This window comes from Pteropus medius, unplaced genomic scaffold (genome assembly GCF_902729225.1).
Source record: "Pteropus medius unplaced genomic scaffold, Ma_sr-lr_union100, whole genome shotgun sequence".
Classification (NCBI taxonomy): Eukaryota; Metazoa; Chordata; class Mammalia; order Chiroptera; family Pteropodidae; genus Pteropus; species Pteropus medius.
In genome coordinates, this window is record NW_024351543.1 from 8,662,229 (window position 1) to 8,681,969 (window position 19,741).

General features: G+C 43.7%; 1 protein-coding gene across 5 annotated transcripts in view; it reads left to right on the forward strand.

Annotated features, from left to right (window-relative positions):
* LOC120586721 (kalirin) overlaps positions 1-19,741 on the forward strand; it is a 434,187-nt gene that overhangs the window by 186,252 nt on the left and 228,194 nt on the right. For all 5 annotated transcript variants that reach the window (XR_005648786.1, XM_039843223.1, XM_039843224.1 and 2 more), the window contains exon 3: positions 707-821. Coding sequence is in view for 4 of the 5 variants with exons in the window: in XM_039843223.1 (XP_039699157.1) it covers positions 707-821 (115 nt within the window). In the remaining variant the exon portion in view is untranslated. The remainder of the gene's footprint in view (positions 1-706; positions 822-19,741) is intronic.

Below are 19,741 nucleotides of genomic sequence, written 5' to 3' on the forward strand. Positions count from 1 at the left end.
TTTTTTTTTTTTTTTTTTACGTGATATTTGGAAAACATTTGTAATCATAGTGTGTACAAAAGCATCGGTAGTGATTAAGACCTTGAGTATCCTTATTTTCAATAAAGATTCATGTGCTCCTCCAGCAGGAGTGACAGGTGGTACCTCAGGCAGGCAGGCAGGGGTGGATCTATGGCTGTGTAGAAAACACTTAAGGTCTTTTCTATGGATCTAAAAACCTCCCAGCAATTGTGTCCAGGGTAGATGCTTTAAGGGCTTCTCACCACAGTAGTCAGTTAATCCTGAGCACTCCTACCTCACAGAACCTTGCAAAGAGAAGTGAATTGCAGGTTCAGTATCCAAAGACCATCGTATTTTCAATGGCTTGTTTTCTCAGTAAGGACACTTATACCACCGTCACTATCACTGCACATCTGTAAAGATATTTACTTTTCAGAGCGCTTCCACATGTGCCATCTCATCACTCCTTGCAGCAGCCCTGTTATGTGGTCATTTTTATTTTCATCTGCATTTTGCAGATGAGGCTTCAGAGAAGTCAAAGACATTACCCACATCCAAACCCCATGCCCTTGTCCCAAACAGTGACCATATTTCTCTAAGCACCATATTTCTGCCTGTTTCATCTGGCACTCAGACAGAATTCTTTTTCCTCTGCAGCACACTTTTTGCCTGGTTTTCTTATACTCCCTCCTCTCCCTTCCTGCAGGGGGCCGTGATAAGCGAGGTGGACCCATCCTGACCTTCCCTGCTCGCAGCAATCATGACAGAATAAGACAGGAAGACCTACGGAAACTCGTGACCTATTTGGCCAGTGTGCCAAGGTAAGGTGAAGGGACATGTCCTGCAGGGAAGAGGAGGGGGGTCTGGGTGGATGCAAGTGAGTTGGAATGAGCCTCCATCTCTGCCAGATGCCCAGGGTGCTTCTGCCTTTGTAGTGGATTCTGTTTATTCCTGGAACATCATCAGCCATTGTTCGCCTCATTTCCATCATTCCTATTGTTTCTTCTGGGATTCATATGAATGGAGTGGGAGCTGGAAGTGGGAACTGTGGGCAGAGGTGACAGTCCCAGACTGAGAGGACCAGGATGGGGCCTGGAACAGGAGACAGCGTGACTTGGGGAGGAGAGATGGGAAGCTGCGTTTTACCTTGGGGAGATGGGAACTCTGGCTGATTCCACTCTGGCTTGCGTAATGGATTATTTTTAAAACGTCTGGCTTGTGAATATATTTGTGATTTTTAGAGTTTGAGTCAAATAATTCCATCTGTGTCATTCAAGAGGCAGTCTTCAGCTCAGTCTAGGTCAGTGGGGGGTAATAGTGTCACCAAGGGGGGTAGAAATTGGTTCTTGGGGGCAGCAAAAATCTTACTCTTTTATGTACTCAGCACAGCTATACATACAGTATATAAATAGTTATACAGTATATTTGTAGTATTAAAATTTAATTGGGCATGTGTGATTAAGGAAGAAAGTATAGAAAGTCTCTTTTGGAAAAAGGGATGATGATAATTTTTTAAAAGAGGTTGAGAAGCACAGATTTCTGAGTGTTTCTAGGTGCTGCTGGTCATGGAGGTTGGTAGAGGGAGACATGCCAAGGACATGGTCTGTATCCTTCAAGGAGAGAGAAGAGAAGTCTTTGCCTAGTTTGAGGATCATAGAATGTGAGATCCAGAAGAGCCCTGAAAAATAATCTAGGCAAATATGTGTTGCATTCTGCTTGGGAAACAGGGTCAAGATGGGACGAGAGTTTCTTCTGGGGTGTCAGTGGCAGAGCTTGGCCTAGAATCCACTTCTCCTGACTGCTGCCCCAGGTCTCTCTGCCCTCGCTCTTAGAGGGACTGGAGCCTGTCAAGTGTTTGCTGTGGCAAATAAGAAGTGGTGCTTGGGGCTTTCAGAACGTTCATCTTGTGTCTGTGCATTTTATAGGAGAATTAGTAAATTACAGAGAGGAGCTATAGATTCAGCACCGCCTTTGCTGGGAAACCCTGGATAATTCTTGAATGTGCTGATTATGTTCTTTAAGCAGGTGTCAAGTGAGGCAAGCACTGCATTTGAAAGAGCTGCAGGAGAGATAAATGTAAAGGATTGGTAGATAGTGATGGGCAGGTGGTAATGGGGATTTAAGAGCAGTCATCAAATGCTTACAAGGATATTGCATAGAATGAGGAGCCCTGAAGAGCTCTAAGCAGAAGGATGTGGACAAATAGATGATGAACAGTGTCTATTTTTTTTCTTTATGATATCCACCAAGGACCAGAAAAAAAAATAAATAAAAGATTTTAAGCTTCAAAAACAGGATTTGGGTTAGAATCAAAGAACTTCTAAACTTTGTGCATGAGACTTTGGACTAAAGAATAGAACAGAAGGATTTTTTTTTTTTTTTATCCTACAGGTCTTTAGATATAAGAAGTATTCCCATCTGTCTCAGAGGCAAGAAGATGGACTAAATAACCCATGATTGATCTAGGTAATTTAGCAATTTAGTCAGCTAGAGGCTAAGCAGTTTTAAAAGCACCTTTCTTAGGTACACTAACGGGCATAAAACCAGGCATTTTTAAAACCAATTTACAAGAAAAGTTTTTACGGGGATCCATAACGGATTCTCAGCTCTTTTAGAACCAGAAGAAATTGGGATCCCTGGAGATATGCAGGGTACATTTTTCATTCTGCTGTTTACCACATCCTGCAGCTAATGCACACTTATCTTCTCTTTAGAATAGAAGGTGAAAGAGTTGGAAGAACACTTTTCTTCATTCTGACTTGTTAAAGTCAGATGGGATAAACAACGATGGGATAAAACAGATTGGGAACAATTAAAGAGGAAAAGACTTCTGCTGGGGGAAGGGGAATGAAACCCAAGAGGGGCTGAGAAGAAGGTCATGAAAAAGGAGAAACAGTACAAACAGTACGTTTTTATTGAAGGACTGTACTAGATGCAGGCTCTCTGCTTCTCAGAGGGTGATCATAAGCATTACATCCTGTACTCCTGTGAACAGAGAAAGTTCTTCACAGATTCCGGCAGGTGGGAGGTAAGCATCCTGTTGCCACTTTCAGTGGGAAGAATTGTTCTGGGATGCCTGCTGCCTCTCTCCCAGGGGGCCTGTGTTCACCAGGAGTGTGAGTACCTGGCAGGCTGCAGAGTTTACCAACTAGTCATGCCCACCCGTCACTTTCTAATTCCGTTGGTCACAAGTTCACACGTGATGACTGTTGGAAATAAAACCTGAAACAGAATTGTTTTAAAAACAGTGAAGTCTGGGTCAGATAGTGTTTGCCACTCTCCTGCTTAGCCAGGGAAAGGAGGGAAACTATGAAAATGAATAGCTGGATTAAGTGGATGATACTGGTGGGAAGAAATGATCTATTCTGGGTCATGGCCCAGGAGGCTAAAAAATCAGGAGGTGGAGTGTGCTTTACAGACTGGCGTGATCATCTCTCAGTGACATTTGGCATTCATTTATTTAGGTATTTATTCATTCTTTTTTTTTTTCTCCCCACGCTGGATTTTATTGAGTAGTAGTTACCGTGGTGTTTTTGAACTGGCTCGCATGCATGTGGTCAGATGGGGCCTAGGGTGTGTTCATTCTTTATTTAACAAATATTTAGAGTCTCTGTCTGCCAGGCAGATTGAAAATTCATAGTGAGAATGAAGAGACATTTTGAGAAAGTTGGGGAAAACCTGGGAATTTCCCTACCCAGTGCCAAACTAGTGGCCATAAAGGGTGGTGCAATATATGACTGTGCTGGTGACATAGGAGATGAACCAACCAGCAGAAGACAAACAAATAAGGACCACTAAGTGATGAAATAGAATCCTGGAATCTAAGGAACCAGTCATCTTGATGGCCATTTTTGACACATTCTTAGAATAGATCGTTAAGCAGATGGTTGTGATTATTTAGAAATGAATGGAAAGAAATAGTTCCACTATCCTCTGTGAAAGCCAGGCCATGTCTGGACCACTGCATTCAATTCTGCACATTGAACTCTTCCAGCCTTATTTTAAGAACTACATTGACCAGTAAAAGTATTGTCAGGGGGAGCAGCACACTGAGGTATCCACAAACTGTGTCTACAGTTGAAGGATTGAAGGATGTTTTCTGGCAGGAGTGAAAATGGAAGAAAAGTGATTCCTGACTTCAGGTGTCAAGATAGCTGCCTCAAAGAGGAGAGAACAGGCATGGTTGCTGTTGCATTAATGGACTAGAAAGATTAGCACTCTGAAGTGAAGAAAGATCCTGCCCACGTGGAGCTGTCCAGCAGTAATGCTGCCTCTGGAAAAAGTGAGCTTCCGGTCACTGGAGACCGGATGACCTTCTGTTAGGGATGCTGTAGGAAGAATTCCTCCACTGGGCCGGAGGCTGGATTAGGTAATTTCTAGGAAGATTTCCTGCCCTGAATTCTATGTTTGTATGATGTTGGGAAACACAAAAACAAAAACCATACATTATAAAACTGAAGACCTCAGAACAGACAGCAGGCCAGAAAATTAGAGAATATTAAAAGTAGAGAATATTACTACTCTCACCAACATGCGCTCCATTTCTCAGCCTCCCTAAATAAGTTAAAGCCTGGAATTTTACTTCAGATCTTGTCTACATCTTCAATCCTAGGAGAACTTCTTTCTAGTTCCCTTGGACTCTGAGTGGGAATTTTGGGGCATCACCTGGGACCAAGAATCATCCTGGGGTGTGACAGTTGGAAATAGTCCTAGTTACTCTTTTGGAATCCATCTCAGCCTGAAATGAATCCTTTCTATCTTCCCTTTCTTGCTTCTGATAAGTCCGAGCATCCATCTCCTGGTTCCTCTCTAAATTTTCTATAGTTTTATGCTAAGGAATCATAGAATATCAGGATAGGAAGAGGCCTTAAAAGTCTTCTAATTCAACTTTCTAACCACTCTATTCATTTCAGTTCAACAAATATTTATCAACTAACTATGATGAGCCAGAGCCTGGAGAGGGATCTTGGTGAATTTTCATGTTATCTTTCTTGACTGTTGTCCATCTTGCACTTATCTAGCTTTTTTGTTTGTTTGTTTTTCCGGCCTGCTGTCTGCTTGCAGTAATTTGTTCATGTAAAGGAGTAGAAGGCAAATACTCAGATACAAGCAGCTCATGAATGTCCCTAGAAATTGAGAGACAGGACAGAAAATCTAGTCTAAGAGTAAACAATTGCCCAGGCAGAGCTCACAGTGGGGATAATCTACCCACAGTGATTACTGGGAGTTGACCACGTGCTTGAAATAGGAATTTCTAGATATCTAGTAAAGAAATCCTGGATTATTTTTATGGCACTGAATTCCTCTTTTCCATCATCATTATCCTGCTTTGTCATGATCATCTTTCTGCTGCTCCTAAAGGCATCAGTTGTTAGGCCCTTGATGTATCTGCCATTTAATTCAGCTCTTAGCAATGCTGCTGAGATGCTAAGTGTTCTGGCAAGGAATGCGGGTGTAATATTGGTGAGGAAAGATGACAAGAAACCATGAGGGGATATTCTGTCATGCCAATCAAACCAAGGTGCCAGTATTCACAAGTTATTATTTGATAACATTTGCTCTTATTCTACTGATTTCAGCCAGAGATAAATTGGGCTTATAGCCAGCACTATCTTTTGCAGCATCACCAGAAAAATAGAAATAAGCAGAGAGAACCAGAAAGACAGTTAAAAGATGAGGAAGTAAAAACTGCAAGGGTTTCCTCCCACTATATTCAGCATGGAAGAGCCCAAGCTGTCCAGACTGTCGTCACTGAATGTGTTTTGTTGTAAGGATCTATTGAGACATGTTTTTCACATCCTGATCTTTTCTCTGAGATCATTAATTTGAGGAAGATGTGAGGAGTGGTGATGGAAGGTTCAGAAAATAGGACTGATGAGAACATTCATCTAAAACTTATACCTTTTCACATCCATTTTTAATTTATTTTATTGCTTATGTATACAACGTTTTTAATTTCTAATATGGTTCTCACATTCTACACAAATTTCTGAGCAATATTTCTTAGGTGTCCTTTTGTTACCTGTATAGAACACAAGCCCTAAAGAGCAAAGTGTTGTCTGCTGAGGAACATAACATCACAACAGTAACTACTATTGTTAGTGATCACCTTCCTTGGAGCTGTGCAGACCTTCAGAACAAAGGGAAGAGAGGCATCTTAGGATGGATGGAAAACACTGGGGTTCAGATTGTAGCTCCACCCCTTCTCACTCATGGCCATTCAAGCCGGGTAATCTCAGAAGAGTTTAGTGAAAAGACAGTCTACAATGATGTGGATAGGGAACAGGGAAACCAGAAATGTTTAGATTTCCAAGTTATCCCAGGGTTCAAACAGCAGGGACGGGAGACAGTCTTACTTCTGGGCCTGAAGGAGCAAGGAGAGGAGCTGTGCCATGAATCTGGAGAGAGAGAGCTGACAGGAGCTGTGGCCTTCGGTAGAGAGGTGCCACCCACTCATGGTGAGTCCATGATAGGGGACAGGGGGATCGATATCCTCACTTCACTGTGCTCCTGTTCTCTGACCTCCTGTCATTGTTTGTCACTGACTGAATGCAACCGAATCCAGGCGATGGGGAGCCCACTGATGCAGTTCTTGTGGGTCAGCCTCCCAGGGCATCAGGTAGAAGGGAGAAGATGGAGAGTGGATTTGAATGGAGCAAATGGAACATATTTGGCACAGGATGAGGCCTTGGACATATTACTCAACATTTCCGAGTTCACTATTCTTATTTTTAATTTGGGAAAAGAATGTCCATCTCACAGGGTGTTGTGAAGAAATTTTCTAGCAGTCTCTCTGCAGTACCCACGTACTCAGTACTTGTTAGTCTGCCTCCTGAAAGAGGAGAATAATAATAATAATAATAATAATAATAATAATAATAATAATAAAAAAAAACAACTGTACATATATACATACATATATAGTAAGGTTTGCAGTATCTGAAGGAATAGATGTACATGTAAGTTACGAAGCATGATAATAAAATGCACACCTGAGAGCTTACCTTCCAACTTTGGAAGCAAAACATCATCTCTGTTCTCGAAGCTACCTGTGACCTCTCTCCATTCCAACCCTTTATGTCCCCCCTAAATATCCACTCTTCTGAGTTTTGTATTTATTCTTCTTTTGCTTTTTCGGTATAGTTTACCACATGTTTCATAAACTCTATATTGTTTAGTTTTATTTTTCGAGCTTTATAAAAATGGTATCATACCATATGTAGTTTTCTATGACCAACTTTTTTGAACTATTATGATATGCAACAACATGGATGAATCTTCAAATGTAATTTTGAGTGGGGGAAAAAGCACTTAATGTTTCCTACCTCTGGAACCAATCTAGTAAGTGATAAGTAAGTGCTAGCCATTATTATTATTATCTTTAACCTACATTATTGCATTGTGACAAGTATTTTGCATGCATTAGCTTGATAATCACAGCACTTTGAGATGGATATTATTATTATTCCCACTTTCCACATGATGAAACAGGCTCAGAGAGGTTAGGTAACTTAATTGTGAACGCACAGCCAGTATAATCTAGGTGGTCTAGCACCAGAGCTTAAGTTTTTATCCACTGAATTGATGAGGAGGCCAGAGTGAAGTAATGGAGTGCAGGGGATAGATTTGGGGAGAGTAGGAAGATAGATGCTGAAGGATGTGCTAAGGGTTGGACTGGAACAGGAGAGTGAAAGAGAGTGGTTAGGGAGATGAGGGGGCAGGCAGATGTTATGGTGGCGGGCAGTGACTACTTTGCATCAAACCTGCTTTCTTGGGGCATTCTAAGTGTGAAGGTTGATGCAGATGGGAAATGCAGGTGGAGACTGCCTCAGACCTGGGCTTCTGCTGGCCAAGGCAGCAATGGTGACTGTGGATGTGCAGGTGGTGTGGGGGACCCTCAACTTCCTCCCAGGTGTTTGTGTCCAGTTTTATAACGGTAAACACTGCTCATTTATGCTCATCTGTGGATGACAGTCAACTATGCTGTAGTGACTGAATTACATCAAGAAAAGCAGAAAAAACAAAAGTACTTAAGACCACAGAAACTATTTAAAGAGATGAGTAAAAGACTGCCAGGAGCAGGGACCCTGGACTCAAAGCCTGGGTCGGTTGGGTGGTCTCTCTTGTATTCCAGAAATGGTCATCTTGTTCAGTTTTCTCCAGTTCAAGATGTTTCTTTCACTCGGTCTCCTGCCTGGTTCTATCGTCTGCACTGCTCTGGCATCAGAAACACAATATTGGCATTAGTTAGCTGTCAGCTAATCTGCATTTTGAAATTGGTTCACTTCCTGGACCACTGCTGGACTAGACAGGCCAGTGCCTGTGCAGCCCTGATGGGGCTGAGGGACTAGAGGAGCTCATGGAAATCCCATGAAAAGCAACTGTGTGGGGGTCGGGGGAGAGCCAGCTGTGATGCCCCAGCTGCGGAGACAAGCATTTGTGATTCCCTGGAGAGCAGTAACCCAGACAATCAGAGGTGAAAACCATGTGGCCATGAAATAACTATGAGAAGCAGTCCTGGTAATTCCAGGAACTGGTAAATGCCTTAGGTAGTAAATCAAAGACCCAGCATGGATAAAGGGATTCCTGATGGAAAGAGGAGTGTTGGTTTTTCTTCACGTGCATCTTCAGTGTGACCCTTAGAAGGGAATTTGACTTGGTGGGAGTGGAACTATGAACTACTAGAGAAGGAAAAAGGGGGCTTGAAGAAAAATACTGACCCTTGGAAATTATGCAGGGGATTTCAGCCCAGGAAGAATGAACCCCAGAACCCTCTTTTCTAGAAGGGGAAATGTGCATGCTTTCCAACAAATCCCTCACCTGTAAAATAGGCATGAAGCTATTACCAAACACAACGGTAGTGAGGATTACATGACAACACATAATAAGGTACCTACCTAGCCCTAGGCTTGGCTCACAGAAGGGGCCAATGACAAATGGCAGTCTCTTTCTCTTGCCTTGCTTGAAAGTAGGGGTCTTGTTTTATCACCTGTTCCTCATTGTCCCTAGCACTGCTATGTCAAAGTCTGTGTTAGGGTGATGGTTAAGGTTAGGATTGAAGTCAGCAGAAATAATACTAATAGCAGTAAGGTTGGTAACACCTAGCAGTTTCATAATAAGTATTGAATAAATGGATATGTATGCCTAATAGTGTGATAAAGTTTTGACTTTTTTATTAATTAGAAAAATATTTCTTTAGTATAGAAAATAAATGCTGAAGAATACAAAGAATTTTTTCAAAAAGCTATCATCTAGAGATAGTAACGATTAATATATTGACACATTTCTTTCCTGTCTTTTTTTCTTTAGAGCTTTAAAAAAATAGAATCGAATCATATTATTTATTTAATTTTGCTGCTTGTTTTATTCTGCTTTGCATTATGCCATAAGAATATTTTCTTAACATTAAAAACTTTATGCATAATAGTGTATCTTGGGCTGTACCATATTTTAATTAACCTTATCATTAGACATCTAAGTTATTTCTAAAACTTCATTGCCACAAATAACTCAGTAAACATCTTCGTGTATAAACATTTGTCTGCATTTTAGATGATTTCTTTGGGATAGATTTGTAGCAATCATGGTCATTTTTTTAAGGCTTGCGATACAAAATGCCAAATTGTTCTCCAAATTACCCAATTTATAGTTCTAGTATGACTTTATATGTTTCCAAATGTAAGTTTATTTGCTCATCATTGCACAGGCCCCACTGCACAAACAGTGCTATCACCATCATCAAGAAACCCTTAGAACCATATGTCCATATGTACTACACCTAAACCTGACCTTGGATTGGAAAAGAGTAAAGGAATCGGTCAGGAGGCCTGCCCTTTGGGGTGTTGCAGGTTAGGATTCATTTTATTTTCTCTAATAGACTTCTTAAAGGGGACCATACATTTAAAGTTCGGATCTGATATGAAATCTGGAAAGACTTACTTGTTTTTGTCCTTGATGAGGTTTTAGTTTTGCCCCTGGGTATGTTTCAGCTTTTGGCTGGTCCTGCGGTCAGTTCCTGACTTGGCCCAAAGTGGTCTTAACCTCCTCTGTGCTCATCTGAACTGAGGTCCTTATTTATCTGCCTTCCACAAGGAAGCTAGGACTCCTTGGAGTTTGTCTCCTGGGCAGTAGTGTTGAATGAGCCTCTGAAACTTAAGTGTAGCCATTTAATTTCTTTTTCAGGCTCCTGAAGTCTATGCTTCACCAAGCAGACTTATTAGAAAGCTGATGTTTCTGATTCCACTTAGATTAGGTAAACTTAGCATGTCAGGTGAAATAAGTCCCAGTGCATTCAAGTTTTTCTGGAATTCATGCTAAGGAAACAGGATGATTAAATTTAGTTCAGATTCATGGGATGTTGGAAATAAGGGAGTTCCCTAAATATAAATACTGGAGAGACAGTCTAGGGTAAGGGAAGAAGGATGTGTTTTTCACTTGGTGGGTTCCAGATTTGGAGTTGTTTTTCCTGCCCCCATTATGGTGTTATTTTCAGCACGTTTTGTATTTCTTCTTCACCTGTCATTGGTTAGCTGTTACTGTGTGCCCTTCACTGGTATTTGGGGTTATGTATATTTCTAGCATATATCGGATACTGACATTTTATGTTACAACACTAAATTTGTAGAGAGACTACCTTTATTATATACACTTCTAGAAAGTTAGGTATGCTGCCACCACGTGGTAGAGTACCTTAGCTCAGCTGTCCAAGAAGACATAGATGGTTTTTGTCAGAAATTTCAAATGGTAATATTCTGCTCTCTCCTCATTAGACCTTGGATTTTCCAGGCTTTACTTTTTAAAATTTTATTGAAATACTGAAACGTAAATAACCACTAAGCAACAATTATTTTTCCTAAACTACAAAATGGGTTTAATATAATCTTTCTCAGAGAACTGTAGTAAATATTTAATTAAAATAACCTTTGTGAAAATAGCCTGGGTATGTAATAATTGCCAGTTGAAACTGGGAATTTTATAATGATGCTATTTTGGGGGAAAACATATGGCTAAATAATGCGATATATCTATACCAATTCTTAACTTTCTTTTATAAAATCAAATCTTTTTTTAAGTTAAAAAAAAAAATCCCTCCTGTTTGGTTTGTCCTCAGTCTTGGGTAAATTTGAAATCACAGCACTCCAAGCGTACTTATCTTTTGGAACTTCTACTGTTTTCCTCACTATTTTCATCAGTCACAAACGCTGAGGATAAAAGTCTTTGTCTTTTCAAACTTTCCCTTCCAGACACTGTTTTCTTTCTCTAGACATGGAGGATGAGGACAAGAAACACATCACTACCTAGGGCTTTTTATTGCTGGGAGTATAACCTTGGTGAATATACTCGCTACTTGCAGACAATTTCTGTACTTCTACTAAGAGAAGAACATCTGTCTCCCCTCTTTCACTCCATCTCATCTCTTGGATTGTTTTAGATAAAAAGTCTTCTTTCTTAAAAGTCCAGCATCACCTAAGCAGAGCAAAATAATTTGAACACAATTGAAAAAAGACTTTTGAATTTAAAAAACTCATATAATGATGATGGGCCCAGTCTCTTCTACAACTTCTGATTGTCCACAAGGCTCTCTCTATGAGAATCGGCCCCTCCTGAGGGCAGGGATGGTAGGTCTTTTTGATGGGTGAGTTTGCAGAGCAGCACCTTGCAAGTTGGCTGAATTCAATCAGATTGGAGGCTCCCCAAGGGGAAAGTGTGGTGTCTCACACCCAAACCCCTGGGGGCCAATGCCAGGCTCCTTCTTCCAGACATGAAGTCACTGAGGCCAGACAGACCCAGATTTCCTTCATGATGTTTCTTTCCACTGTAAGGGGCTGTACCCAAAAGGGAGTGCCCAGACCAGGGCTGGTGGACTGGCTCAGCGCCAGAAAGAAGGCAGAGCCCCTCTGCCAGAGGATAGAGCGTGGAAAAGCATGCCAGGGAACCGGAGTGGACTCTGTCTCACCAAGGAGGAGTATTATTATTTCTAAATTGGGCAAGTTTGACAGCCAGCCCTATTTCTCCCAGAACCCAGACGGGAGCACTTTGTCAGAGCTGTGGTGACTCAGCTAGGACAAATGTTTTTCCGGACAATTTACTGACATAATCCAAGTGTGTGTCCTCATGGCCCTGTTTTTTTCTTTTTTTCTCAGATCCTCCCTGCCACCCTCCCTCACTCCTTCTAGGTCAAGAGAGGACCAGCTTTGGATTGGAGAGCTACCCCAAACCCTAAAACCAGTGCATTTTTCTCCCTCTCATCTCTCAGACTGTTCTGTGCTGTTCTGAGCTGGAATTTCATCTGTCCCCATTGCTGGTAATTCACGTGTCGGGTTTTTCACAGCAGCTCCTCTTGGCCTGGTGCCCAGGGCAAGGTCTGAACCTTGTGCTGTGACATGCCCCACCCTGATTCCCTGCCCAGGAAGAGAATGTCCTCTGTCTCTAGACCATAGGCTGTTTTCCTTTGCAGGAAGCGCGGGCTTCAGCACTCGTTTGCTGATGAGAAACTCCCTGTTTTGGACGTGCAGAACCACTCCTCACCCTCCCCCAAACCCTGATTGTGATTGAGCTGTTTATTAGGACGCCTGCAAATCAGTCCAGATTTAATTCTATGCATACACAGGGTGATTGTTTAGTTTTTACATACACACCAACTTAGAATGGCCAAATAATCTTCTGGCTTTTTCAAGCTGCCCCTGAACTTGCAGGCTAACGAGGGGGGAACACTTAGAACCCTTCCTGTTTAGTTTCAACTTTCAAATATGTCCCCTCCCTCAGGTGTCCTCCGTCCAGCTCTCCATGACCTCCCTTGCTGCTCCCAGGTTTACACCAGTGTCTGAGCTATCATTGTTTTCCTTCGTGTACACATGGGGACCTCTTCAGTGCCCTTGGCCTCGACCACTCTGCCAGGCATCAGAGGGAAAGAAGCCTGGCTGCAGGGCAGGGCTGCCTGGGCAGTGGGAAGTGGAGCGCCTGTGTGGGCAGAGCCCCGGGGGCATTCCTGGGGGTGACCGTGTTGGGGGTTTGTCTGGGCATGTGTCTGTGTGTGTGCAGGAAAACAGCATTGGACTTTCTAGAAAGAGATGTCACTTAAGAGGAAGGAGGAGGCGGGGTGGGGCGGAGGTGTGTGAAGGTGAGTTTTGACCGAAGACCATTTCCTGGAGGAAGCGTGTGGTTTTTAAATGAGGATTCCACCTGCCCTGACAGGAAGCAGGAGCCCATCTGCGGAGCAGCGGATCCTGTGAAAGTGTGGGGAGAGGTGGGGGTGCAGCAAGAGGAGGAGAAAGAGTGGCGATGGCAGTAGAGACTGGAGTGAGCAAAGGAGACGTAACCGTTGTACCTCCCGACCAGCTGCAGCTTCACGCTGAGCAGCGGGCAGCACGTGGCTGCACCATCGTAGCCTCTCGGGTCAGCTCTTCTCTGTCTCCCCATTTTGGAGAAGCTCTCTGTGTCATACAGTTGGGATGATTGAGGCACTGTGGTTAGACAGATCATAGTCATTGGAACGTGGACTTGATCTTTGATTTGCTACTCACAGATGTATGAGCAGTGATTATAATGACTTGACTTGTTTTCCACCCAACCTGACTGTGGGGGAGAGAAGGAGCTATCGAGAAGGCCAGAGGAGCGTGGCCCGGGGTTTGTTTGGGTAGGGCAAGGGAAGGGCTACGGTGGGAGCCTGTGGTTTTGGTTTCCAGTTTGTTTTGTCTTTCTCTCTGCTGCTTTGGTTTCCATTTCGTTTCTGCTTCATGTTTTGAATGTCCCAGAAGGAAGGCATAGACAATTCTGGGAGGGAAATAAGGTAGGAGGCTGCTGTCCGGAAATAGATATGTCAATTTTTATCCCAGCTTCCCTGAACCCACCTTTCTGCCACCTCCCTTCTCTGCCAACCAGCCGCAGACTTCTAGGAGCAATGGTTCTGGTCCTTCTTCGGGAATTTACAAGGTCTCTTTCTCTTAGCTTAGAGCAGCTCCCTCCAAATGCCCTGCCCCCAGGCCAGTCTGATTTAGAAGGCAGGTCTCTTCCTTTGGTGAATGGCGGTTGTGTTTCAGAGCTTTGAGACTATAAGATGACCTGGCCCATTAACGAACACACCAGGGTTTATGTAGCCATCCTTTGGAAGACTGCATACTTTCTCCTTGGTCCTGGCTGTCACCCATGCCATTTCTGGAACTCTCTTTGGGAGCTTCCTCCAGCCTATGGCATGTTTATTTGACTATCTGCAAGATGACAAATCTTTGTTCTTTCTGAGCAGACTTGATTTTTAGAAAGTGTTTTGTTTAAAGGTGGCATCGAGGACAAGTCAGTATGTGGGTAGAGAGGGTCCTGCTGTGATTTTTTAGGCCACTGGGCCTGTCACTTTATGGCCATACCCGGGGATGCAGGGAGCAATCTTGGGGCCTGGGTCTGTGCTATTTAATACTTCGCTACTTTCTGCCAGGGGGAAAAGAGAGAAGATCAGACACATTTCTGCCCCCTGCGCATTTGCAACGAGAGTTTTTTGTTCATTTGTCCTTTTAAACAGCTTTATTTGGCTGGAATTGGTAGCAGACTTTAAAGAGTGGAAAATGGCAAAGGTCTTCATTGGCCTCCATTTTCCCGGGACTCTGCCTAGGGCAAGGGCTGGGTTTGCTTCTGTTTGACTTGAGGGTGGGAACTGGGGCAGAGTTCATAGACCTGGAAATGGGCAAGCAAGTTTCTGGAATCTGTACTGTGATGGTACTTAACCACAGCTGAGCATTCGAATCACCAGGGAACTTTTATGGACTACCGAACCCCACCTCAGAGCAATTAGAGTCCCTCCACTTTATGGAGGAGAAATTGAGGCTTCAGTTGAGAATAAAGCATCACCTTTGACCTTTGCCCCCAGTCCTGGCATCACAGGTCAGAGGTGCAGAGGCAAAAGATGTGTTAAATGGGTAGAACAGACACACGTTCTTTGAAATAATCATGACCTGGGAAAGGGGGCAGAGAGTATCTCCCAGTAAAAAACAAAATGAAATAAAACTAAAAAAAAAAAAAACCCAAGAAACAAACAAAAAGACCTCTGGATGGATTAACATGCAACCCGAGGAGGCCTTATGATAGCTGAATCATATTGTGAGAGAAAGCCAGTTGATGGTGGAGAGTCGATTGCAACTTGCTGAGAGAGGTCCAAGACCAGCAATGGAGTCCTCCCACCTCTGAGAGCTCTTCTCTCCTGCCTTTTGGTCATCCAGCCCTCCCAGAGCCCTTCATGTTGGGAAGGAGGAGTCTGGGAACGGTCTGTGTTAGCATGCATTCCTGACACGACATTCCCTAGAGAGTGGCTCATTTCTTTATAAGGCACTGCCTCCTCCAATGTTCTTTTTACTGCTTCTGATTATACCAATTAGAACGCTTAAAGGAGGTGCTAACGTGTCTTTAACACTTTTCTTTAACACCTGCTGATTTCTGGTTGTTTAAGAAAGTGGGTGTGGTGTGGTTTGGGGCAATCAGCAGAGAGCTGCTATTAGAGTAGCAATAAGAAGCAGAAAACAGGTTAACAGAGATGGGAGTGATGGGCAAACGATTTAAACAAAATCCAGATCCTGCAGCCAGAGACTCCCCACCACCGACGATGGCATGAAAACTCCGGCCCAAATGGGTCAGGGGTGTTGTTTTCCCCTCAGAACTCCAAGACTTTTCTTTCTCCTCAAATTCTGAATGGTGAATTCAGCTCATGAACTGATTTCAGGGAGACTTGGGTATAGCACGGTTCTGGGGAAGAGCGTGAACTGGGTGACTTGGGACTGTTCTTCCTGCTCTGCTGGTTTCTGTCCGCTCGTGGTGAACTGTGTCCGGGTATTAAGGGCCGTCACGCTTCCTGGGTAAGCCTGCTCCAGCATCCTTCCAAACCCCCTGCATCTGCAGGGCCAGTGCCACCCTCATTAAGCAGGAAGTCCTTCACTTGTCCTTTTGCTCTGTCGCCCATCAGAGTGACAGACAGGTCACTGCTCTGCGACCAGTCTAGCCCTCTTTCCCAGTGCTCAATCGGTCACCTTCCCTGGACAACTTAGTAAAGAGGTCTGATTCGAAGCTTGCTTCTATGCCATCACAGCCCAAGCACTGAGCATTCCTGGGCCCCCACACTAGAATTCTGACACCCCACACTGCTGACACCCCACACCTGGCAACTAGAACCAACTGAACAGCCCCCAGCAGCACACACTAGGCAGGAACTCTTGGCCCCTCACCTGGTCTGCTGGGTGGTACTCATTACGGATCTCTACTCTCCCACATGTCATCAAGATGGAGTGATGTTATATTTTTTTCCAGTAGCTATTTCAAGTGAGACTCTTCCATATGTTTATAGGTACAGGGTAAATCTCAGGTGGCATCACAGGAGCTGGGGCATACAAGCCCAAGTCAGGGCACAGTGGAAACCACGAGCAGGGTGGTCTTCATTCCTGGAGAAGGGGTTTTAGTATTCGACACAGGATACCCTGGACTTCCGAAACAGATTTGATGTCTGGAAGGATTTTTTCCCCTCTCAGTTCCAGAGTTCTCATGGCTTAAAAAAAGATCTGAAGCAGGAAGATTGACACCTGGATGTCTGGCCCAAATCTATCCAACTGTGTGACCCTGAGCAGGCTACTTCTTTCCTCTGGAACTTGCTTCCCTCAACACTAAAATGAAGGATTATCAGGAATACGCTTTAAAGTTTCTTCAAGTTCAAACATTCTGTGTCTCTGCGAGGTGAGGTAGCATGGCAGATACCGGAATCAAACAGATCATATTCAAGTACTGAGTTTACCTCTTCCTGTTGGCTTTGAGCAAGTTACTTAACTTCTTTGAGCCTCAGAATAATAGGGTGGGGTAATAATAGCAGCTACTTGTGAGTTTCACATGAGGAATAAATAAGATAATGCATGTAAAATGCTCAGCATATGTAGATTCTCATGTGCTCAATAAAATTAGCTTTTATCATTAATATATGTGTATGTCCCATTTTTATCAGAAACGGCTGCTCCAAGTTTCAGTAGTTTGGGTCTCATTTTATGTTTCTCCCCAGCCTGAGGTTTTGAGCTCCTTAGGATTAGAACTCTGGCCCAGATCCAGCGGCTGGTCTCCCGCTTCCTTGCTGAACTTTACCACCTGTGCTTCTTCCCTGTAACGGAGGAACAGCCAGCACGCAGGCTGTTTTCTACCTCGGGGCCTTTGCACAGCCTTTTTCCTCTGCCTGAATTACTCTTTTTTTGTTCCCTTAACTAGCTCCTTTTCATTGTTTTGGTTTCTGCTTAAATTGTCAGCTCCTCATAGTGGCCTGATGACCTAATATGTTCTTAAGACTTACCACAATTTGCATGTATTCTGTTTATTTAGCTACTGTCTTGTGTCCATCACTCCCTCTAGAATGTAACCTTCACGTTTTCTGTCTTGTTCACATTTATATCTATAGTACCTAGCAGTGGGTCAGCCACAAAGTAAGTGCTTAGTAAGTATTTGTTGCATGAATAAATTAATAAACAATATGATATATTTATATGGCACAATATGCAGCACCTTCATAACTAGGCTTTCATTTTTAAGTCATAAATCTCTGTAAGGGATACAGAGATTGATCAGCTGGAGCCTAGCTGTAATTACCTACACAGGGTAATTGCCATGCAGAGATGATGGCAGTGCGTGGGAAGAGCCCTTACCCCACTGGGAATGGAGTGGGATGGGGAGGGACAGTATCAGCAAGAGAAGACCTCTGGGAGGAAGAGGGATGTTAAGCTGAACTTTGAAATGTGGGAAGTTATCTAGGCAAAGATGGGGTTGGGGTGGGCAAGCACAAAGTCATAGAGGGATGAGAGGGCAAAGTCTAATACAAACTTGGAACTGATAAAGAAGTTAAGAGAGGTGTGGATAATACGTTGTGTGTTGTAGTGAGGGGCAGACTGCTCTGATAGAGGAGATCAAGGAAGACCCTGGGGAGAAGATAGCACTTGTAGCCAACTCTTTGGAGAGACGATAATGGGAGGTACCCAGAGTGGTTCACCCATGTGGCTGGGATGGAATCCAGAGGGACGGTCTTGACTTCACTTGTCCAGGGACCTGGGTAGGAGCTGAGGGAGCAGGTATTGGGAGATAGTGGCAATTGGCTCCCTGAGGTCAGACCTATAACCGAAGGTGAAGCCCTGGCCTGCGGTTGTCATTGGCAGGTGCTCTGCCTTGCTGCCAGGCTCCAGAGTGACATTTGCCTTGAGGCACTGGTACCTTAATCCCTGCTCTCTAAGCTAAGGCCATTGAGAATTCTAATGGGTGACACAGGGCTGGGGTAATAATAGCAGCTAAGACAGGAGGCAGAGCCAAAGGCATATGAGCAGACAGGTCATGTGAATGTATGAATGAGCTGGGAGTGGTTTAAAGCAGTGGTCCCCAACCTTTTCAGCACCTGGGACCAGTGCTCTTATGATAATCTAATGCCTGATGACCTGAGGTGGAGCTTAGGTGGTGATGCTAGTGCTGGGGAGCGGCTGCAAATATAGATGAAGCTTCACTTGCTCCTGTGATGCTCACCTCCTCCTGTGCAGCCTGGTTCCTAATAGGCCACAGACCTATACCAGTCTTCGGCCCGGGGATGGGGACCCCTGGTTTAAAGAATGGAGAGTTTAAGCCTCCTCCAAAGACACTTGAAGCATTACAAACAACAACAGCTGTGCCTGGTAAAACGACATTGGGCGGTTGGGTTCAGTAGTAGGCTGCTAAATTGTAATCTGTTAGGCATGGGATCCACCAGAAGTGCAAAGGGTCAGTGGTGAAACCTATTCACTAGTTCCTTACTTCCCACCACTGAGGCCCCACACCTTGACCAATCAGACCTGGGGCAGCCCTCACAGAGTCCCCAGGTCAGTGGGTCAAGAGATGACTCTGGGAGCATCAGATGTGGGCAGGACCTCAGGGCACCTAGAAAGACACGTATGACTTATCCAGAAGTTTTAGATGAGGAGGCCAAATTAGGAATATGATAAGCAGAAATCCACAGTGATTTCATAGCAAGTTAGAGAGGGAAGTGTGGGAGAGCAGCTCTCCAGCAGGTGTCTGGGGAGGGCACAGTTATATTGGGGAGGGCAGCTGCCAGGCCTGAAGGGAAAGCCTCCTGAGGCCAAGATGGTGGAGCACATTTGCAAAAAGAACCAGAGAAGTGCACTGCGCATAATGAAACCCTCTCAAGCCTGTGCTCACAATAAATGACTTCATTCGAGAGAGCACAAGCCTATGGAGAGAGAGATCTACCAACATTTTTGACAGGCTCCTGTAAAGCATGGCTATTGGTTCTCCTTGCAAATGTACTTCTGACTGTATTTTCTTGTTATTCTGTCTGATCTAGTTGTATGTTACCTGTTGTTTATTAATGCCTGTTCTAATCTGATTTAGGCAGAATGAGTCTTTATCATTAAACTTGCACAAACCATGTAAGAGAGTCTAGGTATTGTCCTTGGATCACCTGGGGAGACTCCTGGGCCTCATCTCAGACTAATTTTCATCAGATTATCTGAAAGGAGTTCCTCAAATCATCATTTTAAAACTAGTGTCTTACATGATAAATGAAAGTCACTAAAATTTAAGAAATGTTGGCATAAAGTCGTGAAAATGCTTTTTTGAGATTAAAAAAAAGCTTGCTGAATGCAGAGAGTCCCTGTGACATGCAATAAACAGAACAATAAATGGTCTAGAATGGAGTATAAGAAATATCTGATCAATCACCTGGTCATTCAGTATATGTTTACTTTCTGGGCCGAAAGCC